At 52.7% G+C, this 16,258-nt stretch overlaps 2 protein-coding genes across 2 annotated transcripts in view; both read right to left on the minus strand.

Moving 5' to 3' along the window:
• Positions 1-1,461: 1,461 nt before the first annotated feature.
• Positions 1,462-14,870, minus strand: MFSD2B (MFSD2 lysolipid transporter B, sphingolipid). Its single transcript, XM_082427533.1, has 14 exons — positions 13,821-14,870; positions 10,317-10,442; positions 9,021-9,145; positions 8,375-8,498; positions 7,982-8,060; positions 7,761-7,891; positions 5,800-5,890; positions 5,562-5,683; positions 5,050-5,133; positions 4,665-4,745; positions 4,328-4,437; positions 3,813-3,956; positions 3,253-3,423; positions 1,462-2,443 (listed from the first exon to the last, which is right to left on the minus strand). Exons 1-14 carry the CDS (start codon positions 14,121-14,123, stop codon positions 2,419-2,421), a joined length of 1,716 nt encoding a protein of 571 aa, XP_082283659.1. The 5' UTR covers positions 14,124-14,870; the 3' UTR covers positions 1,462-2,418.
• Positions 14,871-15,084: 214 nt separating this feature from the next.
• The window catches only part of UBXN2A (UBX domain protein 2A), a 50,373-nt gene continuing 49,199 nt past the window's right edge, over positions 15,085-16,258 (minus strand). Inside the window, exon 7 of the mRNA XM_082427489.1 lies at positions 15,085-15,698. Within this exon, the coding sequence (XP_082283615.1) occupies positions 15,653-15,698 (46 nt within the window). The 3' untranslated portion in view covers positions 15,085-15,652. The remainder of the gene's footprint in view (positions 15,699-16,258) is intronic.

Genomic DNA, 16,258 nt, shown 5'->3' on the forward strand with positions numbered 1-16,258 from the left:
AGTGGGCAAATGTGAGCCGAAGGTCGAAGAGTAGGAATAATGGAATTACAGTGGAATCGAAGCATAGAGTCAGAGGCAGGGATGCTGGCGTTTGGTTTCAGAGGAGGAGTGGTCCTGTGATACCAAAGTCCTGGATCAGCCATACCTCCAAAAATTATTTTAAGCCCTGGCTAGCTCCACAAGCTTTGGAGTCAGGCCAGCTTGGGTACAAGACCGTTTCTACCACCAACTGATCTTAGGCAAGTTGCTTAATCTCTCTAAGCCTGTTTCCTCATCTGAAAATGAGAATCATAGTACCTGCTTCATAGGGCTGCTATGAAGAAGAAATGGAATAATCCCTTTTGGCCAGCCCATGATTACCTCCTGTCTCTGAGATCTAACCCCTAACCCCCAGAGGTGGCCCCCTGCATCTGTCTTTGTACAGTGAAGCTCTGGCCCTTGAGACTGCACTCCCGGGAAATAGTACAGGTGACATAAAACGTGGCACGAGCTGCTGATCCCACCTGTGTTGCCCAGGTTTCCAAAGCACAGCATAACAACATGGTAGAAACTACCTGGCCTTCTTTCATACCAGGTACTGTCTCCACAGGGCCAGTGATTTTCCAGTGTTAAGAAACTGTTCTGTATGTGTACGTGTGTGGGTGTGTGTGAGTGTGCAATGTGTGAGGTATGTGTGTGGTGTGTGTGCCTGTGCACGGCGGGGGGTGAGCAGAGCTTCCTGTCAGCCCCTTCCTGAATCGGTCAGATGGGCAAGGAAGAGAGACCGAGCCCAGCTCTTTCTCTGGAGCCCTGTGACCTCAAGGATCAGATGCCCATGTCAGTGTCACGGGGCCAGAAAGTTCAGGCATCAGACAGACTGGGTCACACTCTGCACTCTCTCTCTGAGGTCAGCTTCCTTCTTGTGCTGTAGCATTTGTAGAGGAAGCTGAACACTCTAAGCTCTGAGGAGCACATCCTGCCTGAGTGTGTCTGAGCTCTGGCCGTCTTAGACCTCGCGTCTAATCTCACACCTAAGAGGCAGCCAGAGGTCTAAAGAGGAGGTGGAAGGGGGCCTAGCCCTGGGCAGTGGGCTCAGGAGGGGACTGGGCTGGGGGCTGGGAGAAATGTGGGGGGCAGGTCTGCACCTCCTGGTCTCCTTTGAGGTATCTGGGCTTCTCTAGGAGGAGTTGCTGGGGCATCAGGGCCCCCACAGGTTCCTCAACTCTTCCCCAGGCCCCAAACCCACATGACCTACCTGGCCACTATGGAGTCTCAACTTTTTTTCTCCTCCAAAGGAAGGAAGGAACCCACCTCCCACATGGCATCTCTGGTCTGAGGAAATGCAGACTCTGGGACATATGGCTGATGGGCCATAGCCAGTTTCAGTGACATCAGGCACCCTCCCCTTCCCTCCTCGGGACAGGGCTTTCCCAGGAGGTGGGATGAGAAGGCTGGCCACAGGCAAATTTTACAGACTCAATAGAAGATAAACCCTTTAATTTGTTTCTGAAAAAATGAATCTCAGTGGATCTTTCTTCCCCAAAGACATGGCCTCTAGAAAATGGTGGTTCCTGTGCTTTTATAAGATAAACTTTCAGGGGACTTCCCTGGTCGTCCAGTGGTTAAGACTCTGCTCTTCCACTGCAGGGGGCGCAGGTTCCATCCCTGGTCGGGAAACTAAGATCCCGCATGTGGTGAGGCACAGCCAGAAAAAAAAAAAGATAAACTTTCAGAAAAATATTTCCACAAAAATAACGTTTGTTGATAAAAATGATGGCTCTTCGGTGGCTCAGTATCAGTCAATGTCCACTTCTAGAAACAGTGTCATCAGCTCAGCTGTACAAAGGGAAAGAGACACCTCATGCCCTGCTCAGTCTATCCCCACCACTGGCCCCATTCGCTCCCTCTGGGGTCTGTTGGCCTCGCTGCATCTGCCTCTCTCCTAATTGGACATCCTAGCATGTCCATCTGTCCCCACTCTGCCCACTCACGTGCTGTCAGCCTCTCTCAGACATCCAGTGGAACATCAGGGGAAACGAGTTCTGTGTGTCTGTCCTGTCAGGTAGCTTTGCCATCCAAGCAGGTTGGTGGGCTTGGTGCTCCCACAGGAAGTCTGCAGACCAGGCTGGTAGGGGCTTCCTTTTTCCAGGAATAGTTGCTACTGGTATGCTTTCCAGGTCACAGGTTGCCTGGAGCTGGGTAGTCAGGGGCACAGGCCTGTCTGAGATGTCCTGCAGTCAACAGGCAAGACATGACAGGCGGGGGTCCTGGAGCCCAGGCCACTCTCTTCAGGAGAGCCACTGAAGATGCCATATCCCAGGGGAAAAGACGGGTCGTGTGTAAACTGTGAAGCAGGGGTGCCGAAGGGCTGAGAAGAAAGGGGGGCTTGGAGCCCAGAAGACGCTGCTCCTGCCGTTCCAGCTCACAGGAGTCTCAAATTCAAGCGAGGCTGTAGCTGGTCCTCCTGTCGGAAAGGGAAGAAGCCAAAGGGAAGGATGAGGTGGCTGGGGTCCCGTGGAAGTGTCAGTGGCTGCTCCTTGTCTCTCTAGCAACTCCTCCCCTTCTCAACCCTGTGAAGGAAGCTAAACCCCTGTTCTTCCAAGTCCCACTAAGCAGTTCCCCATCCACGTGTTATTCCCCGAGTGTAGCGCATGATCTCAATAAGATGGGCTGGAGTCCCAGGCCGTCCACAGCAAGCAGTGAGGGACCCATGACAAAGCCACTTCCTGCCTGTCGTGCGTGGTCCTCTGTATCTACATGGACTCGTGTTTGTAAATGCGTGAGCATCGGCAAAAACGTGGACAAGGCTCGTGAACGTCTGCTGGACCAGGCGTGTTGACACTGCAGCGCCTGCTTGGCCTCAGGCTCTGGGCTGAGCTCTTGGGACACAAAAATGAAGAAAACAGACCCAGCTTTCAAGGTCCCCACAGTCTACTGTGAAAGCCAGACAGTGGGCAGATGGGATCGGTGGTTCGCAGGGGGAAGAACAAGGTCAGAGAGAGCTGCTCAGTGCAGCCTGCGGTGGGGGGAAGAGTGGAAGACGACTCCCAGGTTTCGGCTCCCAGGCTGGAGCGTGGTGCCATTCACTGGGACCGGGACACAGCAGGAGCAGCGATTGGGGAAGAAGATAAATTCGGTTTGGGGCCCATTAAGACTGACTGCCATGCTTGTGGGACATCAGGTGGAGATGACCAAATGAGAGCCGTGCACATCTGCCTGCCTCCCGGGCGTTGGCAGCCCTCCTGTGTATACCCGTGTGCGAGAGGTGCCTACCTCCCAAGGGAGCGGGAGCTGGTCCGACTTGGCACCTTTGGAGCGGGGCTGACCATGAGGATGCACAGACCGATGAGGATCATGCAGGTGGGCACGGCACCGATGAGGACCTTGAGGGTCACCACTACCTGCTCCGCCTGCTTGCAGGCTCCTGACTCATACCCCGCGAAGCTGGGGAAACACCATCCCACGCATCCAGCTCAGAGCCTGGCTTCCTGACGGAGGGGTCCCAAACGCCCAACCACCACGCTATCCTGAAACTTGGATAGTTTCCTGGCCAGATCAGCCTAACTATGGGGGACGGGAGTGTGAGGGAACGAACAGACCAGGGAGGAGTTCAGAGAAAGCTGAGAATGTGGGAAGCAGAGGCTTCAGAAGGGGTACAGCCACCAAGAAGGGTCCCTCCCAGTCATGTGCACAGAGAAAGCTAGGGTGGAGGTTCCCACACACCCTCCGGACCCACGGGTGACCCCTGGCTGGCTAAGGTGGGGGACTCTGCCCTTTGCTTCCCACACCACTAGCCTTCTGTGCCTCTGGTACAGCCCAGCTCTGTGACTCACTCCAGGCTGAGAGTGGAGATGCCCAGGGCGCCTGCACCTGAAAGCTTGGTGAAGAAGACATAGGATGAGTAGAAGATGGTCTCCAGCCCTGGGCCGTGCTGGTGCTGCAGCTGGAATTCATCCACGACATCTGGAAGCATGGACCTGGGGGAGGGGGCTGCAGAATTATCTCTTTTATCCCCTCGACAGCCACCAGCCTGGGAGCTCTCTGGGGACAGAGAGTGAGTCAGATTCACCCCTGGGTCCCTGCTGCCCAGGACCGGCCCACAGAGAGTCAGGCAGTAAGTGTGCTTCTATTTCCCCAACACACAACTGTCCACCAGTCCTCCCGCCTGGCGCTCTTTCAGGAGGGCTCCACAGATGGCACTGGCAGCCTCCATCTCCCGCAAGGGGGAGAGCCCCTCCCCAGCACAGCCTGTGCACAAGGGGCCTGGGACAGCAGGTTGATGTGAAGGAGGGATACCCAGTAGGAAGGACGTGAGGCTCCCACTCCCATTTCCCTTCACCCAGCCTACCAGGGTAGCAGCAAGGACACAGCAATGCTCACGCCAGATACAAAGGCCACGACGTATGCCACGGGTGCTGTGGGCACAGCAGCCAGCAGGATTGCAAATGGCACCATCCCCTAGGGAGACAGACACACTAGCTGCTCCCTCCACCTGCACCGCCCGCTCAACTGCTCTTTGATTCACACACTCACCGCTTTACTGATGACCCCCTGCGCCTGGTCCCGTGCTAGGCACTGAGCACGCGGTGAATATAGACGCGGCCCTGCCGGCCCCCAGGAGGCTCAGGCTCCAAGGTCACTGCCCCCCCCAAATCCCTCCAGGCCTTGCTTCCTGCCTCACTCACAAAGATCCCGAAGGCCGACATCCTCTTCCCAAATCGCTGCAGAACCCACTCCCACATCGGGGTGCCCAGCACTGCCGAGACCTGTGAGCAGACAGAATCATCACAGCCCAGGACACGCCGCCAGCGCCTCTGCCAGGCCCTCGAAGCCCTGACTTTTAGGTGGGACGCTCGACGTTGACCTTGCCCCCTGGATGGAAACAGTGGCTTTGAACTTTATGACCCTGGCCCCAATTCCACCCTCTGCTGAAATGCAGGTGACCAAGACCACAGCAGAGTCCAGAACACTGACCACCGGAAGTCCGGCTACGTGTGTCATGTCAAGGATCACACATCCCCAACTCAGGCCCCCGAGCGCCCTTGCCTCTACCGCCCCAGGTCCCCTCACCAGGATGGTTAGCACCAGGCTCTGCACATGGTCATGTAGCCGGGAGGCGTGTGTACAGAACAGGACCAGGTAGCTCTGCTCCACCTGAGGAGGTCGACAGCAAGTGGGCATGTATGGGAAATGGCAGAAACGTGGAAGTCAAGGGCAAGGCCAAGGTCTCAAGTCTGGCCTCCCCTTTGGAACCTCAAGCGTCCGGTTCCTGCCGCCATCACGCAGTCCCCTCCCCAACAAAGGACGCTCATCCCTGACACAGGTATAAACGCCATTCCTAGTCCCCCTCCCCGGCACAGCTGAGAACCACCCCAGACACCGTCAGCTTCCTGGTGTCTGGGCCCCGACCTTGCCCAGCCCCACAAGCTCTAGGCAGGTTTCTCTCCTCCCAGCACCAGCCTCGCAGGGGGTTGCCAGCCACTGGTTTCTCTCTGGTGCGGTGGGGACGAGAGACACCTGAACCTACGCAGGGTCAGTATGGCCAGAGCCAAGCCAGTGGGCATCAGCCTGGCCAGAGGTACCTGAACGGCTGCCGAGATGAACAGGAAGGAGATGACCAGCTTCAGGTAGGGCGGGTGCCGGACTGTGAGGCGTAGCCCAGCCAGGAAGCTCAGACCCTGGCCGGAGGCTCGGGGAGAAGCATCTGCAACACGGGAAGGGGACATCTTGGCTTGGTGGAGTTCAAAACCAAAACCCACGCCCAAGAGGAGCCCGGCCGCAGCTTCTGCTTCCCACACTCTGCCTGCACCCCGCACCCACCTGGTCGCTCCTTCACCCCCAGGCAGAGCAAACTACTGCACACGGGGTAAGTCACAGCAACCACAGTGGCTGCAACGCAGTAGAGACGAGTCTGTGGGACAGGACAGAACTTCAGTGGGGGTGATGTCTCCAACCCACGGAGGTGGGGATACCCAGGGGCCGGGCAGGAGTACCTCCCAGTGGGAGCAGAGGGACCCTCGGCCCAAGCCCAAGGATGCTGGGTGCCCCCCCTCCCAACCAGCCCAGCAGGAGAGGGAGATCTAAGGGCCCAGAGTGGTCCTTCTGCTGACCCTCTGCCTCCTGCGGGCATCCATGCCACCATGGGTCTAAGCCCCCTTCGCCTCTCTCTCTCTTTTTTTTAAGCAAACGTTCATTGGGGCTGATTTCTGCATGCTAGACCCTGAGGTTACGTTGATGAATAAGTGATCCTGCGCATCCACAATAAGGGGCTTGGAGTGGTTGGGGAGACAGATCTATGAGCAGACAGTGTGATGCATGATGACGCAGATAAATGTCAAAGCCAGAACGGTGCTACCTAACATTCAGAGGAAGACACATATGTAATAAAATACATTTAAGGCATGCATGGGAGTAACAGTCACCCAATTCAGGATAGGGGTTCCCTTTGGTGCGGGAAGAAAGAGGGAGATGGGCAGGGCTTCTTCACCAGTGTGGATCCAGCACGGTTGCGCAGGGTCCCACATTCAGAAGGCACTGCACCTGGGAGTTAATGCCCTGCTGTCTTGAAATTCGTGATGATTTTATCTATGAATTTGTGTTTTGTAAGTGAAGTCGGTGGAACAACAGAGCTGGAACTACCAAGAGGCACCTGAATGCTTCTCGCCTTGGCTCACACGAGGCTCCACCTCCCGGGGGGGGTGGGTTCTCAGCCTCCTGCTCCCTACTTCTTGGCATCCCAGGCCCCGCCCGGCCTCCTGCTCCCCAACCCAAGGCCCCTGCCACCCTCTGTTCCACCCTCACCCAGACAGTGACCCAGTAGCTTTGGGGAGGGCACTTGTAGAGGCCTCAGTGGGGCCTAGGCATGGAAGCGGGGAGGGTAAATCTGCAGGTCGCAATTCCTCTGATCCCAGGCTCATAGCACAATGATGGGGTTTGAGGGCAACTGGGCAGAGTCTCTCCCTGACCCAGATTCAGGCAATCCCTAGATTGGGGCAGTAGGCCATGGGAAGGGGAAACTGACTTCCCCACTCTCTCTGGGGCTCTACAGCTTCATTTTGCACTGTACTCAGGCAAATTCTGTAGCTGGGCTACAGATGGGTCTGGGGATGGGTGGGTACACAAGGACTTCATTGTAATGTTTTCTTACGGGTGGTGAACCATGGGTGTTGGTGGTATTATTCTCATACCATTAATTCCCAAATGTTGGTGGAGGTGAGTGATGTCATTTGCTTAAGGAGAAAGGGCTGGGTGGGGGGGGCGGGGATAGAAGATGAACTTGATGGATAAATAGATGCACGTCCCCTAATTGCTGAAAAGGGACCTGCTTTGAGAAGACAGGAAGGGGTACTAACCCTTTCACACTGGGGGTGGGGTTGGCGTCGGCAGTCGCCCGTTCAGGGGTGGGTAGGACTGGTCATAGGTCAGGTTTTGCCCAGAGCTCTGCCAGGACACCAAACCGTTCTGCTGTCTCTCTCCCCTGTCCCTGCCTGTGGCCCTTCCCCACCCCTGTCCCTTCTCTGGGGTCCGCCTCCTCCCCTCCAGATGGCCTGCTGATCTGTTGTTTGACTCCGTGTTTAGAAGGCACCCAGCAGAAGCAGATTTAGCAGGGAGGACGGAGGGCATGGGCTCAGCTACAGGAGCAGGGAAGGAATGAGAGGGCCTGGTGTGCAGAGCTGAGCCCCCAAACAACCATGAAGAGACCTGGGGGAGAAACAGCCCTGGAAGAAAGAAGTGACCCCGAAGCGGGGGTCCCAGGGCGTCCGGGTAGCCTGGGCACTCACCGCGTTGGGGGAGACGGCCACTTGTCCTGGGAGCGCAGTCTCCTTGCACCTGTGGGACCCGTGGGCACCAGACACGATGAGTCCATGCACAGTGGCTCCCATCAGCGTCCCCGCCATCTCCAAGGTCATCCCTGGGACACAGCGTGGAGCAAGGTGACAGCTCGTGGGGCCAGGGGCAGAGCCATCCCACCCCGCCCCACCCCACGCCTGCCTGCACTCACGGTACACGGTGGCCGAGTCCCGCTCCCTGGGGCTGGGGGTCAAGAGCATGGTCAGTGCCGTGTAGGGCACCTGGAAGAACTGGGGCACCGGGCAGAGCTTAGGATGGCGCCTACCGCCAGACTGCCAACCCAGGCCAGCAGCTTCCCGAGGCCAGGCCTGCACCAGGCTGGCACGTCCCCACTGATCCCCTCAACCCGGAGTTAGGGGCTGGGGCTGAGGGACAGGAGGGGCACCCAGCCTAGAGCCCACGAGAAAAGCTAATGGTCGGTGGCCACCTGGTAAGCAGGTGGGCAGCGGGGACCTGGACCCCTACCCCAGCACACTTCAGAGGGGCCTCCAGCCAGCACTGGGGTTCCAGGAGTCCAGGCCGAGGAAGGAGGCCACCTGCTTACCGTGGCCAGGGCCTGGAACAGGCAGTAGAGGGCTGTGTACCAGAGGCCTCGCAGGCTGGTGAAGGGGGGCAGGAACCACAGGAAGAAGGAGGCCACGGCAATGAACGGCGTGCAGCCCAGCACCCTGTGGAAGCACAGCCCAGGTGGAGCGCCCCGCGGCACCAGGACAGAGGACGCAAAGGGTGGGCCTGGAGCAACCTCACCCCTCTGGGCTCGAGCTCTTGGCCCCTGGAGAAGCCCTGGGCTGGGGCTCTCAGGGTGGGAGCTATGGAGGGGGAGAGGTGGCCAGGAGTGGGCGCTGGGGCACTTAGTGGCTGGGTGGTGCCATTCCCTGTTCCCAGGGCCCGGGGGCACAGGCAAGTCACATCTTCTCTGTGAGACCTTTCAAGACACCCAGCTCAGCCTGGCCACACTCCTAGACCCTCAGGGCCAGGCCTGCAACTCTTGGAGGGTTTGTCCAGCTCCGTGCCACCAGGTGAGGGAGAGGTCTCTGAACACCTGCATGACTCAGTCAGACCCAATCCATTCCTGTCACCTACTGTCCAGACTTGTCCTCTAACCATCCACTAAGAAGCAGATGTGACAAACACAGGGACCTCAAGCCAGGGGTGGGTGCCAGGATCCTGAGGACCATGGGGCTGCTCACCAGGGCATGAGTCGTCCAGACCCTGTCCTCCTGCTTCTGTTGATGAAGAACCCAGCCAAAGGGTCGGCAGCTGCCCCAGACACCTTCCCTCCAAACAGGACAAGTGACACCTGGGCAGCAGGGATCTGAAAGGGACAGGGGAGGGGACAGCCAAGCCCGGCAGAATCAGAGAAGGTGTCTAGGCCTGCCCGCCCATCAGGAGGAAGATCTGGGAAACTGGCAGGGGCCAGAGCCACGGTGCAAAGGTTTTTTGGTCTCTTCCCCAGGACAGGAATCCAGAAGGCTCCGAGGGCTTATCTGCACCAGTAGAGAAGGGGGAGGGAGTGATAGCTGTACCCTAGCACATTCCTGTTATACTTATGCCCAGTCACTTTTGGAGAAGACTTGAGAGATCCTCCCCTGAAGGGTTCAGTGCAAGAAGGGTGCACTGAAGCTGACAGTCAAAGGCAGACCTTGTGTTTCACAATGAAAACGTTTTATTGATTTTTCTGATTACATAAATGATACACTCATTATAAACACATTCAAACAGTACAGAAAAATATTGAGCAAAGCTCATCTGAAATCCCACCATCCTGAGACAACTACCAGGAGCATTTTGATCATCCTTTCTTGCATTTCCTTATGTGCATTTGCAATTTATAATTTTACACAAATGGGATCATATCAGTGTCATTTTAAAAAATCACGGAAAGATAAATAAATCATGGATACCTTATTAAAAAGTTCTTTTTTGTTTACCTTCTATCCTCCACCATTCCCTCCTACAGCCAACATTAACACACTGGTGGATATCCTTCCGGAATTTACTTTCTCCATGCTCATCCTTTAATCATGTACAGACATATATACATCCATATATATACCCATGTACCCACATATATGGGGCATGTTTTTGTTTTGCTAAAATAGGATCATTTTATATACCCTTCTTTAAAACTAACTTTTCTCACTTGACAGTGCCTCATGGAAATTCTTCTGAGTCAACTGGTATAGATCTAACTCATTCTTTTGAGTGACTACACAGTAGTCCATTAAGTGGATATAGCCCAACTTATTTTCCAACTACTTCTATATTTTGGGGCATTCATGTTGTTTCCCACTTTTCCACTACAAACAGCCTGCAGTAAACATCCTTGAGGAGGCTGGCCTCAATAGCATTTGGTTTTTTCTCAGGCTTGGGTCAGAAGTACCATCTACCAAGGATGATGGGGGTGGAAGTAAAGGTGGGGTGAAAGGACCAGACACCAAGGAAGACAGAAGCAGGGGGCCCCCGAGGCTGCTGCCCACACTCACCTGTGCCACATCGAGCAGGAAAAGTTGCAGGTAAAAGGCTATGGCGCTGGAGGCCACCTGGTTGGGGACCCCTCCAATGCCGTAGCACACCTTCGTGCAGAATGAGAGGCGACCAGCTCCGCTGTCCTGGGGGAGACACAGGAGCTAAGCCCCCACAGACACACAACAGCTCCCTCCAGCCCCCTGACTTCCAAAAGCATCCTGAGGTCCCTATGTCTTGAAGGCTTTTCCAGCAACCTCTCAGTCCTAATTTGTCCCAAATCATCTTAAAAGGAAGTAAGACAGAAAAAGGAAAATCCTAAACCATGACCTCTAAGCATTTCCAGGGGGAAGTTCTTCCTTATATTTCCCCACAGTACTTCCTGCTGCAGTCTGTTTTATTTTCCGAGTCAGCAAGCCAGAGTGAACTGGGGGTCAGGAGACCCCTAACTTTGCCACCAGCTTCCTGTGTGGACTTTGAATAAATCACTTTATCTCTCTAAGCCTCATCTGTCAAATGGATATTCCTGCCAACTTCAAGGGATGTTTTGATGAGCAAATGAGGCAATGGCTCCGGGAGCTGATTGTTAAATATTCGGGACTTTTGCAAGCCAGTGGTTACTGGCAGCCTGAAATCGGCCATGGTGAGAGTATTTACACCACAGAAATCAGTAAACAGCAAAAATCAGAGCTTTTTTTTTTTCTGGAGAGACTGTTTACCAACCCACCACTAAAATGAAGTAATGCTTATGACCCCAAATATATGTGTGTGTGTATACACACACACACACACACACACATACACACACACACGTGTGTGTGTGTGTGTATATCCCTATATATATATCCCTAAGCTACCCAGTGAACTCCAGACTCGAAATTAAACTGTCTACTCACAGCCCCACATGGTTGCCAAACAGGCATTTCAGCTTAGTATGGTCAAAACACAGCTCCTGATTTCCATCCCATTGTCCTAACCTCTTAACCCTACTGTCCCCATTGCATTAAATAGCCCCAGTGTCCACTCAGCAGCTCAGGCCACAAACCTAGGAGTCATCCTTGATTCCTCTTTCCCAATTCCCCTGTCTAATCTATCAGTGAGAGCCTCCTAAGTGGCTTCTCTGCTTCTACTCTCGTTCCCTACTATCCACTCTCCATCCAGCAGCCCAACTGATCTTTTCATAACATAAATCAGATTGTGTCTCATCTCTGCTTAAAACCCTCTAACAGGGCTTCCCTGGTGGCGCAGCGGTTAAGAATCCGCCTGCCACTGCAGGGGACATGGGTTCGATCCCTGGTCCGGGAAGATCCCACATGCCGCGGAGCAACTAAACCCATGCGCCACAACTACTGAGCCTGCGCTCTGGAGCCCGTGCTCCGCAACAAGAGAAGCCACTGCAAGGAAGAGTAGCCCCCGCTCGCCGCAACTAGAGAAAGGCCACCTGCAGCAACAAAGACCCAACGCAGCCTAAAAAATAAATAAAAATAAAATAAATAAATTAAAAAAAACAAAACAAAAAAACCCTCTAACAGCTTGCCATTACAGTTTGAATAAAACTCCAAGTCCTTCCCATATTGCCTACAGGAGCCCACCCAATCAGCCCCCACTCTCTTTCCCACCTCACTTCAGATAGCTCTCTTCAACCATGGTAGCCTCCTCCTTCTTGTTACTCAAAACGACCTTTTCTGTTGCTGCCTCAGGGCCTTTGCACTTCCTGTCCCTTCTGTCTGGAAGGCTCTTCCTCCCAGTCTTTGCAAGAGCTGACTCCTTGCCATTCAGGCTGAAGCCTAATGTCATCTCTTTAGAGAGGCCTTCCCTGACCACCCAAATCTCTCTCTCAATTGTACTTACTACAGGATATATTCTTATTCATTTCCTGCCTCTCCCCACCAGCATATAAACTCTCTGAGAGCATGAACTATATAACTTTGATTCACCACCATGTCCCCAGTACCTAGAACAATGCTGGGCATATAGACACTCAATATATATATTTGTTAAAAGAATAAATGCCACGAAGACACTGTGGAAAGTGCTATTTCTTCCAAAGATGCTGGGAATCCTTCTTTTTCATCTTTTGCCCGGGGATGGGAGGGGGAGTGGAGAGGACCATGGCTTCACCCATTTTTGTATCTTGCCAGACACCCCAAATGAAAGGAAGGTCTTCCCAGATAAGGGTTTATCAAGTCCTCTGCACTCTTCCTACCCACACATGAGGCAGGATGTGGTCTCCTTTTCTGATATTTTTGTGAACACTATTTCAACTTCCAGAAAGCTTAACAACAGGCAGAATCCAACATGATAGCTCTCCCCCCACCCTGCCCCCTCCATAATGGGACTCTGGTTTCCCACGAAACATACCTATCAAGTTTCTGATACATAGAAGGCCCTTGAAACAGACATTCCAGCTGAAACTAGGTATATGATAGAATCTCGGAATCTTGAGGAAGACAGTCTTACCTACTTAAATCATAAGCCCTTCACAGTCAACTGAGATCAAGTTTCAGAGTTAGACAAATTCGACAAATTTGAATGCAAATTCTCTGCCATTTCTAGCTGTGTGACCCGGGACAAGGCACTCAGCGTGCTGAGCTTCATTTCCTCACATTTAAAATGGGGATAATACACCTCATAGAGTTGTTATGAGAATTAAATGCTAGCATTTCATGGACGATGTTTCCCCTCTAGCCATTCATCTCACCCTGAATTTCTACATTTCCCTGGGAAGTGAGAGTCCCGAGAGGGCCTCTTAATCTTGCTTTTTCTTGGAGGCCACAATCTTTTGCTCCGAGGTGCCGGAGAGGAAGCACTGAGTCAGCATAGGGAATTGAAGCCACAGACAGAGTGAACGCGTTGAGCACAGGGCGGGCAGTGGGTTTTTGCATTCGGCAGGAAAGTTCAGACATCCTAACTCCTCTCCAACACAGCCACCCTGAATGACATGCGCCCCAGCCCCATCCAGGGGGTGGGGGGAGGGGGGATGCGAGGGGCTGAGGGCGCCCCTAGGTTCCCGCCTGCCCGCCACCCTCACTTGGGAGCCTGGTTGCCAGGAAGGACATCTCTAGAGGCAGTCTCCTCAAGGACAGCCTGGCGCCTGGAGGAAGCCAGGTTTGAGAGGGTCGCTGTGGCTGCCCGCAGCACCTGCCCGGAGACTGGGGAAGGGAGGCAGCCTCCTCACGCACAACTCGACGTCCTGCCTGCCCAGGGTGCAGGGGACCTGGGGAAGACCTGGAGTGTGGCGGACAAGAGCCCTAGACTGGCCCTGGCCCTGCCTGTCTAGGTGAAGGAATCAGCAGCTTACTTCGCTTGCCTAGGACTCGGTTTCCCATCCTGTTCTCTTTGGGGCTCCCGAACACCCTCAAGCCTCTCGGCTCTAAACTGTCAGACCCCACCAGGGGCAGTTCAACAACCTGGAGGCTTGCCGGGGCTGGCTGAAGGCCTACGCCCAGACGCCCGGAAGGTCCCCGGGGCCCCTCCGCCTGGCTCAGCCCCCGCGCCCCTCGCGCCCCTCGCTTTGCGCTCACCGAACCGGGCTCCAAGGTGTGCGCTTCCGGCGGGAGCGGCGGCGCCGTCTCAACTGGCGGGGCCGGGGTCCCTTCGGGGGACACTGCCATGGCGCACGGCTGCACGCGCACTGCGGCCGTCGCCCTCGGTGTTATCGCCCGGCCGCCCCCGCGGGGAGGGCGGCTCCCGGGCCGAGAGGGCGCGGCGCGAAGAGGGGCGGGCTGGCGGGCGCGCCCCGGGCCGGGGACAACGCGCGGGAAAACAGGGAAGCCGCGAAGTGCGCGGGTTCGGTTTCCCAAAGTGAAAAACGCCAGAGCCCACATTTGCCGGGTGAAAGGCTGGCAAGTCACTCGGGACCGTTTTCTTTGGGGTAGGTCTCCGAGGGAGTGAGAGCCAGCGGCCGTTCGCGCTAAACTCGCCTGCTAAATCCTCGTGAAAGTCGACAAACAAGTTCACTAGAAAAACGAAGCAATAGAATTGACCTGCTCAGACTATGACTGAGTAGGCTTACAACCCTCTTTAAAAAATTGATATAGGATGCCCGAAATACACATTCTCCAGCCTCATACAGATAATGGGTATGGCCATGTAACTAAGTCCTGGCCAGTGAAAAAAAGCTGAGTGGTGTAGGCAATTTCCCAGAAAGGTCCTTAAAAGGGAAGGGGTCACATCACATACAAAAATTAACTGAAAACCCATCACAGACCTACGTGTAAAGGCTAAAACTATAAAACTCTTAGAAGAAAGCAGGAGCATATCTTCATAATCTTGGGTTAGACAAATGTTTCTTAGATAGGATGCCACAAGCATAAGCTGGACTACGTCTAAATGAAAAACTTTGTGTTGTAACCTATGCAACCAGTGAAAAGACAACCCACAGAATGGGAGGAATGTTTGCAAATTGTAAGGATTTGTACTGGAATATATAAAGAACTCAAAACTAAACAGTAAAAAGATAGCCCAATTAAAAATTCGGCAAAGGATTTGAATAGATATTTCTCCGAGATAGACAAATGGGCAACCTCATGTCATTAGGGAAATGCAAAACTACAAGATACCACTCCACTAGGAGGGCTATAATTACATAAAAAGACAGTAACAAGCATTGGGGAGAATGTGGAAAATCGTACATTGCTAGTGGGCATGTAAACTGTGCCGGTGCTTTGGAGAAGTCTGGAAGTTCTTCAAAAGTTAAGTATGAAATTATATGACCCAGCATTTATTCCACTCCTGAGGATGTAACAGAGATGAAAACATGATCACGCAACAACTTGAACACAAATGTTCATAGCAGCACTATTTTTAATAGCTAAAAAGTGGAAACAACCCGAATGTCCATCAACTAATGGCTATTTAGGATGTTAGGAATATTCATACAATGGCCTATTATTCAGCAATAAAAACGACATGGATGAACCTTGAAAACATTATGTGGTGAAAAAAGCCAGTCACAAAAGACCACATATTGTATGATTCCATTTACATGAAATGTCCAAATAAATAAACCTATATAAAGAATGTAGACTTGTGGCTGTCTAGAACTGAGGGTGGAGAAAGACTATTAATGGGGTTTCTTTTAGAGATAAAAATGTTCTAAAATCAGATTGTGATGGCTGCACAATCCTGTGAATATACTAAAAAAACACTGAGTTGTACACTTTAAATGGGTGAATTGTAAGGTATGTGAATTACATCTCAATAGCTTTTTTAAAAAAGGGAATGGATATGCTTCTTCTACTGGATGAAATGATGAAATGATGAAATGCAAATGTGATGGCTGGTGCCAACAGGCTATCTGAATGAAGATCTCAAGTTAACTGGTGCTGAGATCCGCAGATTAACAATACTGGAGTCATGACTTTTGATCTAGCAGCTCTGAACTACTTCCCTCCGGACTTCTGCATGGGAAATAAAATTAAATGTATTCTGTAAGCCATTATTAGTGTGGATTTCCTATTACATCTAAATCTAACCCAAAAGTATACACTACCCAGTATAAAGCAAGTCATCCCATTTTCTATGCCTCAATTCCTTAATCTAGAAAATGGGTACCTTCAGTTTCCTTGATTGCAGCCCTAGCAAACAGTGCAAAGATAACTAGGTAATGCATGTGTTAAATATTTAATTTCTTGGAAACTAAACAAACTCAAGTTGAATTTCTTTGGATAATTTACGTTTGAACACAACACTTTATATGCAATTTCAGCAGGTTTGGAAACACTTCACTCATGATACTTATACTGTGTTGCATGTACTACCACAATTTTACTTTTGAAGGGAAGTGGGCAACAGAAAAAAAAAAACACCTCCCTCCCTTTTTTGCACAGAAATGTAACTAAAAGGCATTTTTTTCCCTAACAGTTACTATTCTGCTTAAAGTGATGGTATATTCCTAATGCAATTTTTAAAGACAAATAGACTTCAATAAATAAAACAGGCCGACAATAATCAAGAAGCC

Source organism: Balaenoptera physalus, assembly GCF_965194825.1.
Source record: "Balaenoptera physalus genome assembly, chromosome: 15".
NCBI lineage: Eukaryota > Metazoa > Chordata > Mammalia > Artiodactyla > Balaenopteridae > Balaenoptera > Balaenoptera physalus.

Coding starts and splice junctions, on each gene's coding strand:
- MFSD2B (XM_082427533.1), bottom strand. CDS start 14,123: ATGTGGGCTCTGGCGTTTTTCACTTTGGGAAACCGAACCCGCGCACTT. Junction 5,891..7,760: donor TGGCCGTCTCCCCCAACGCG/GTGAGTGCCCAG, acceptor CCTGTCCCACAG/ACTCGTCTCTACTGCGTTGC. Junction 4,746..5,049: donor GCCTGGTGCTAACCATCCTG/GTGAGGGGACCT, acceptor GTCTGCTCACAG/GTCTCGGCAGTGCTGGGCAC.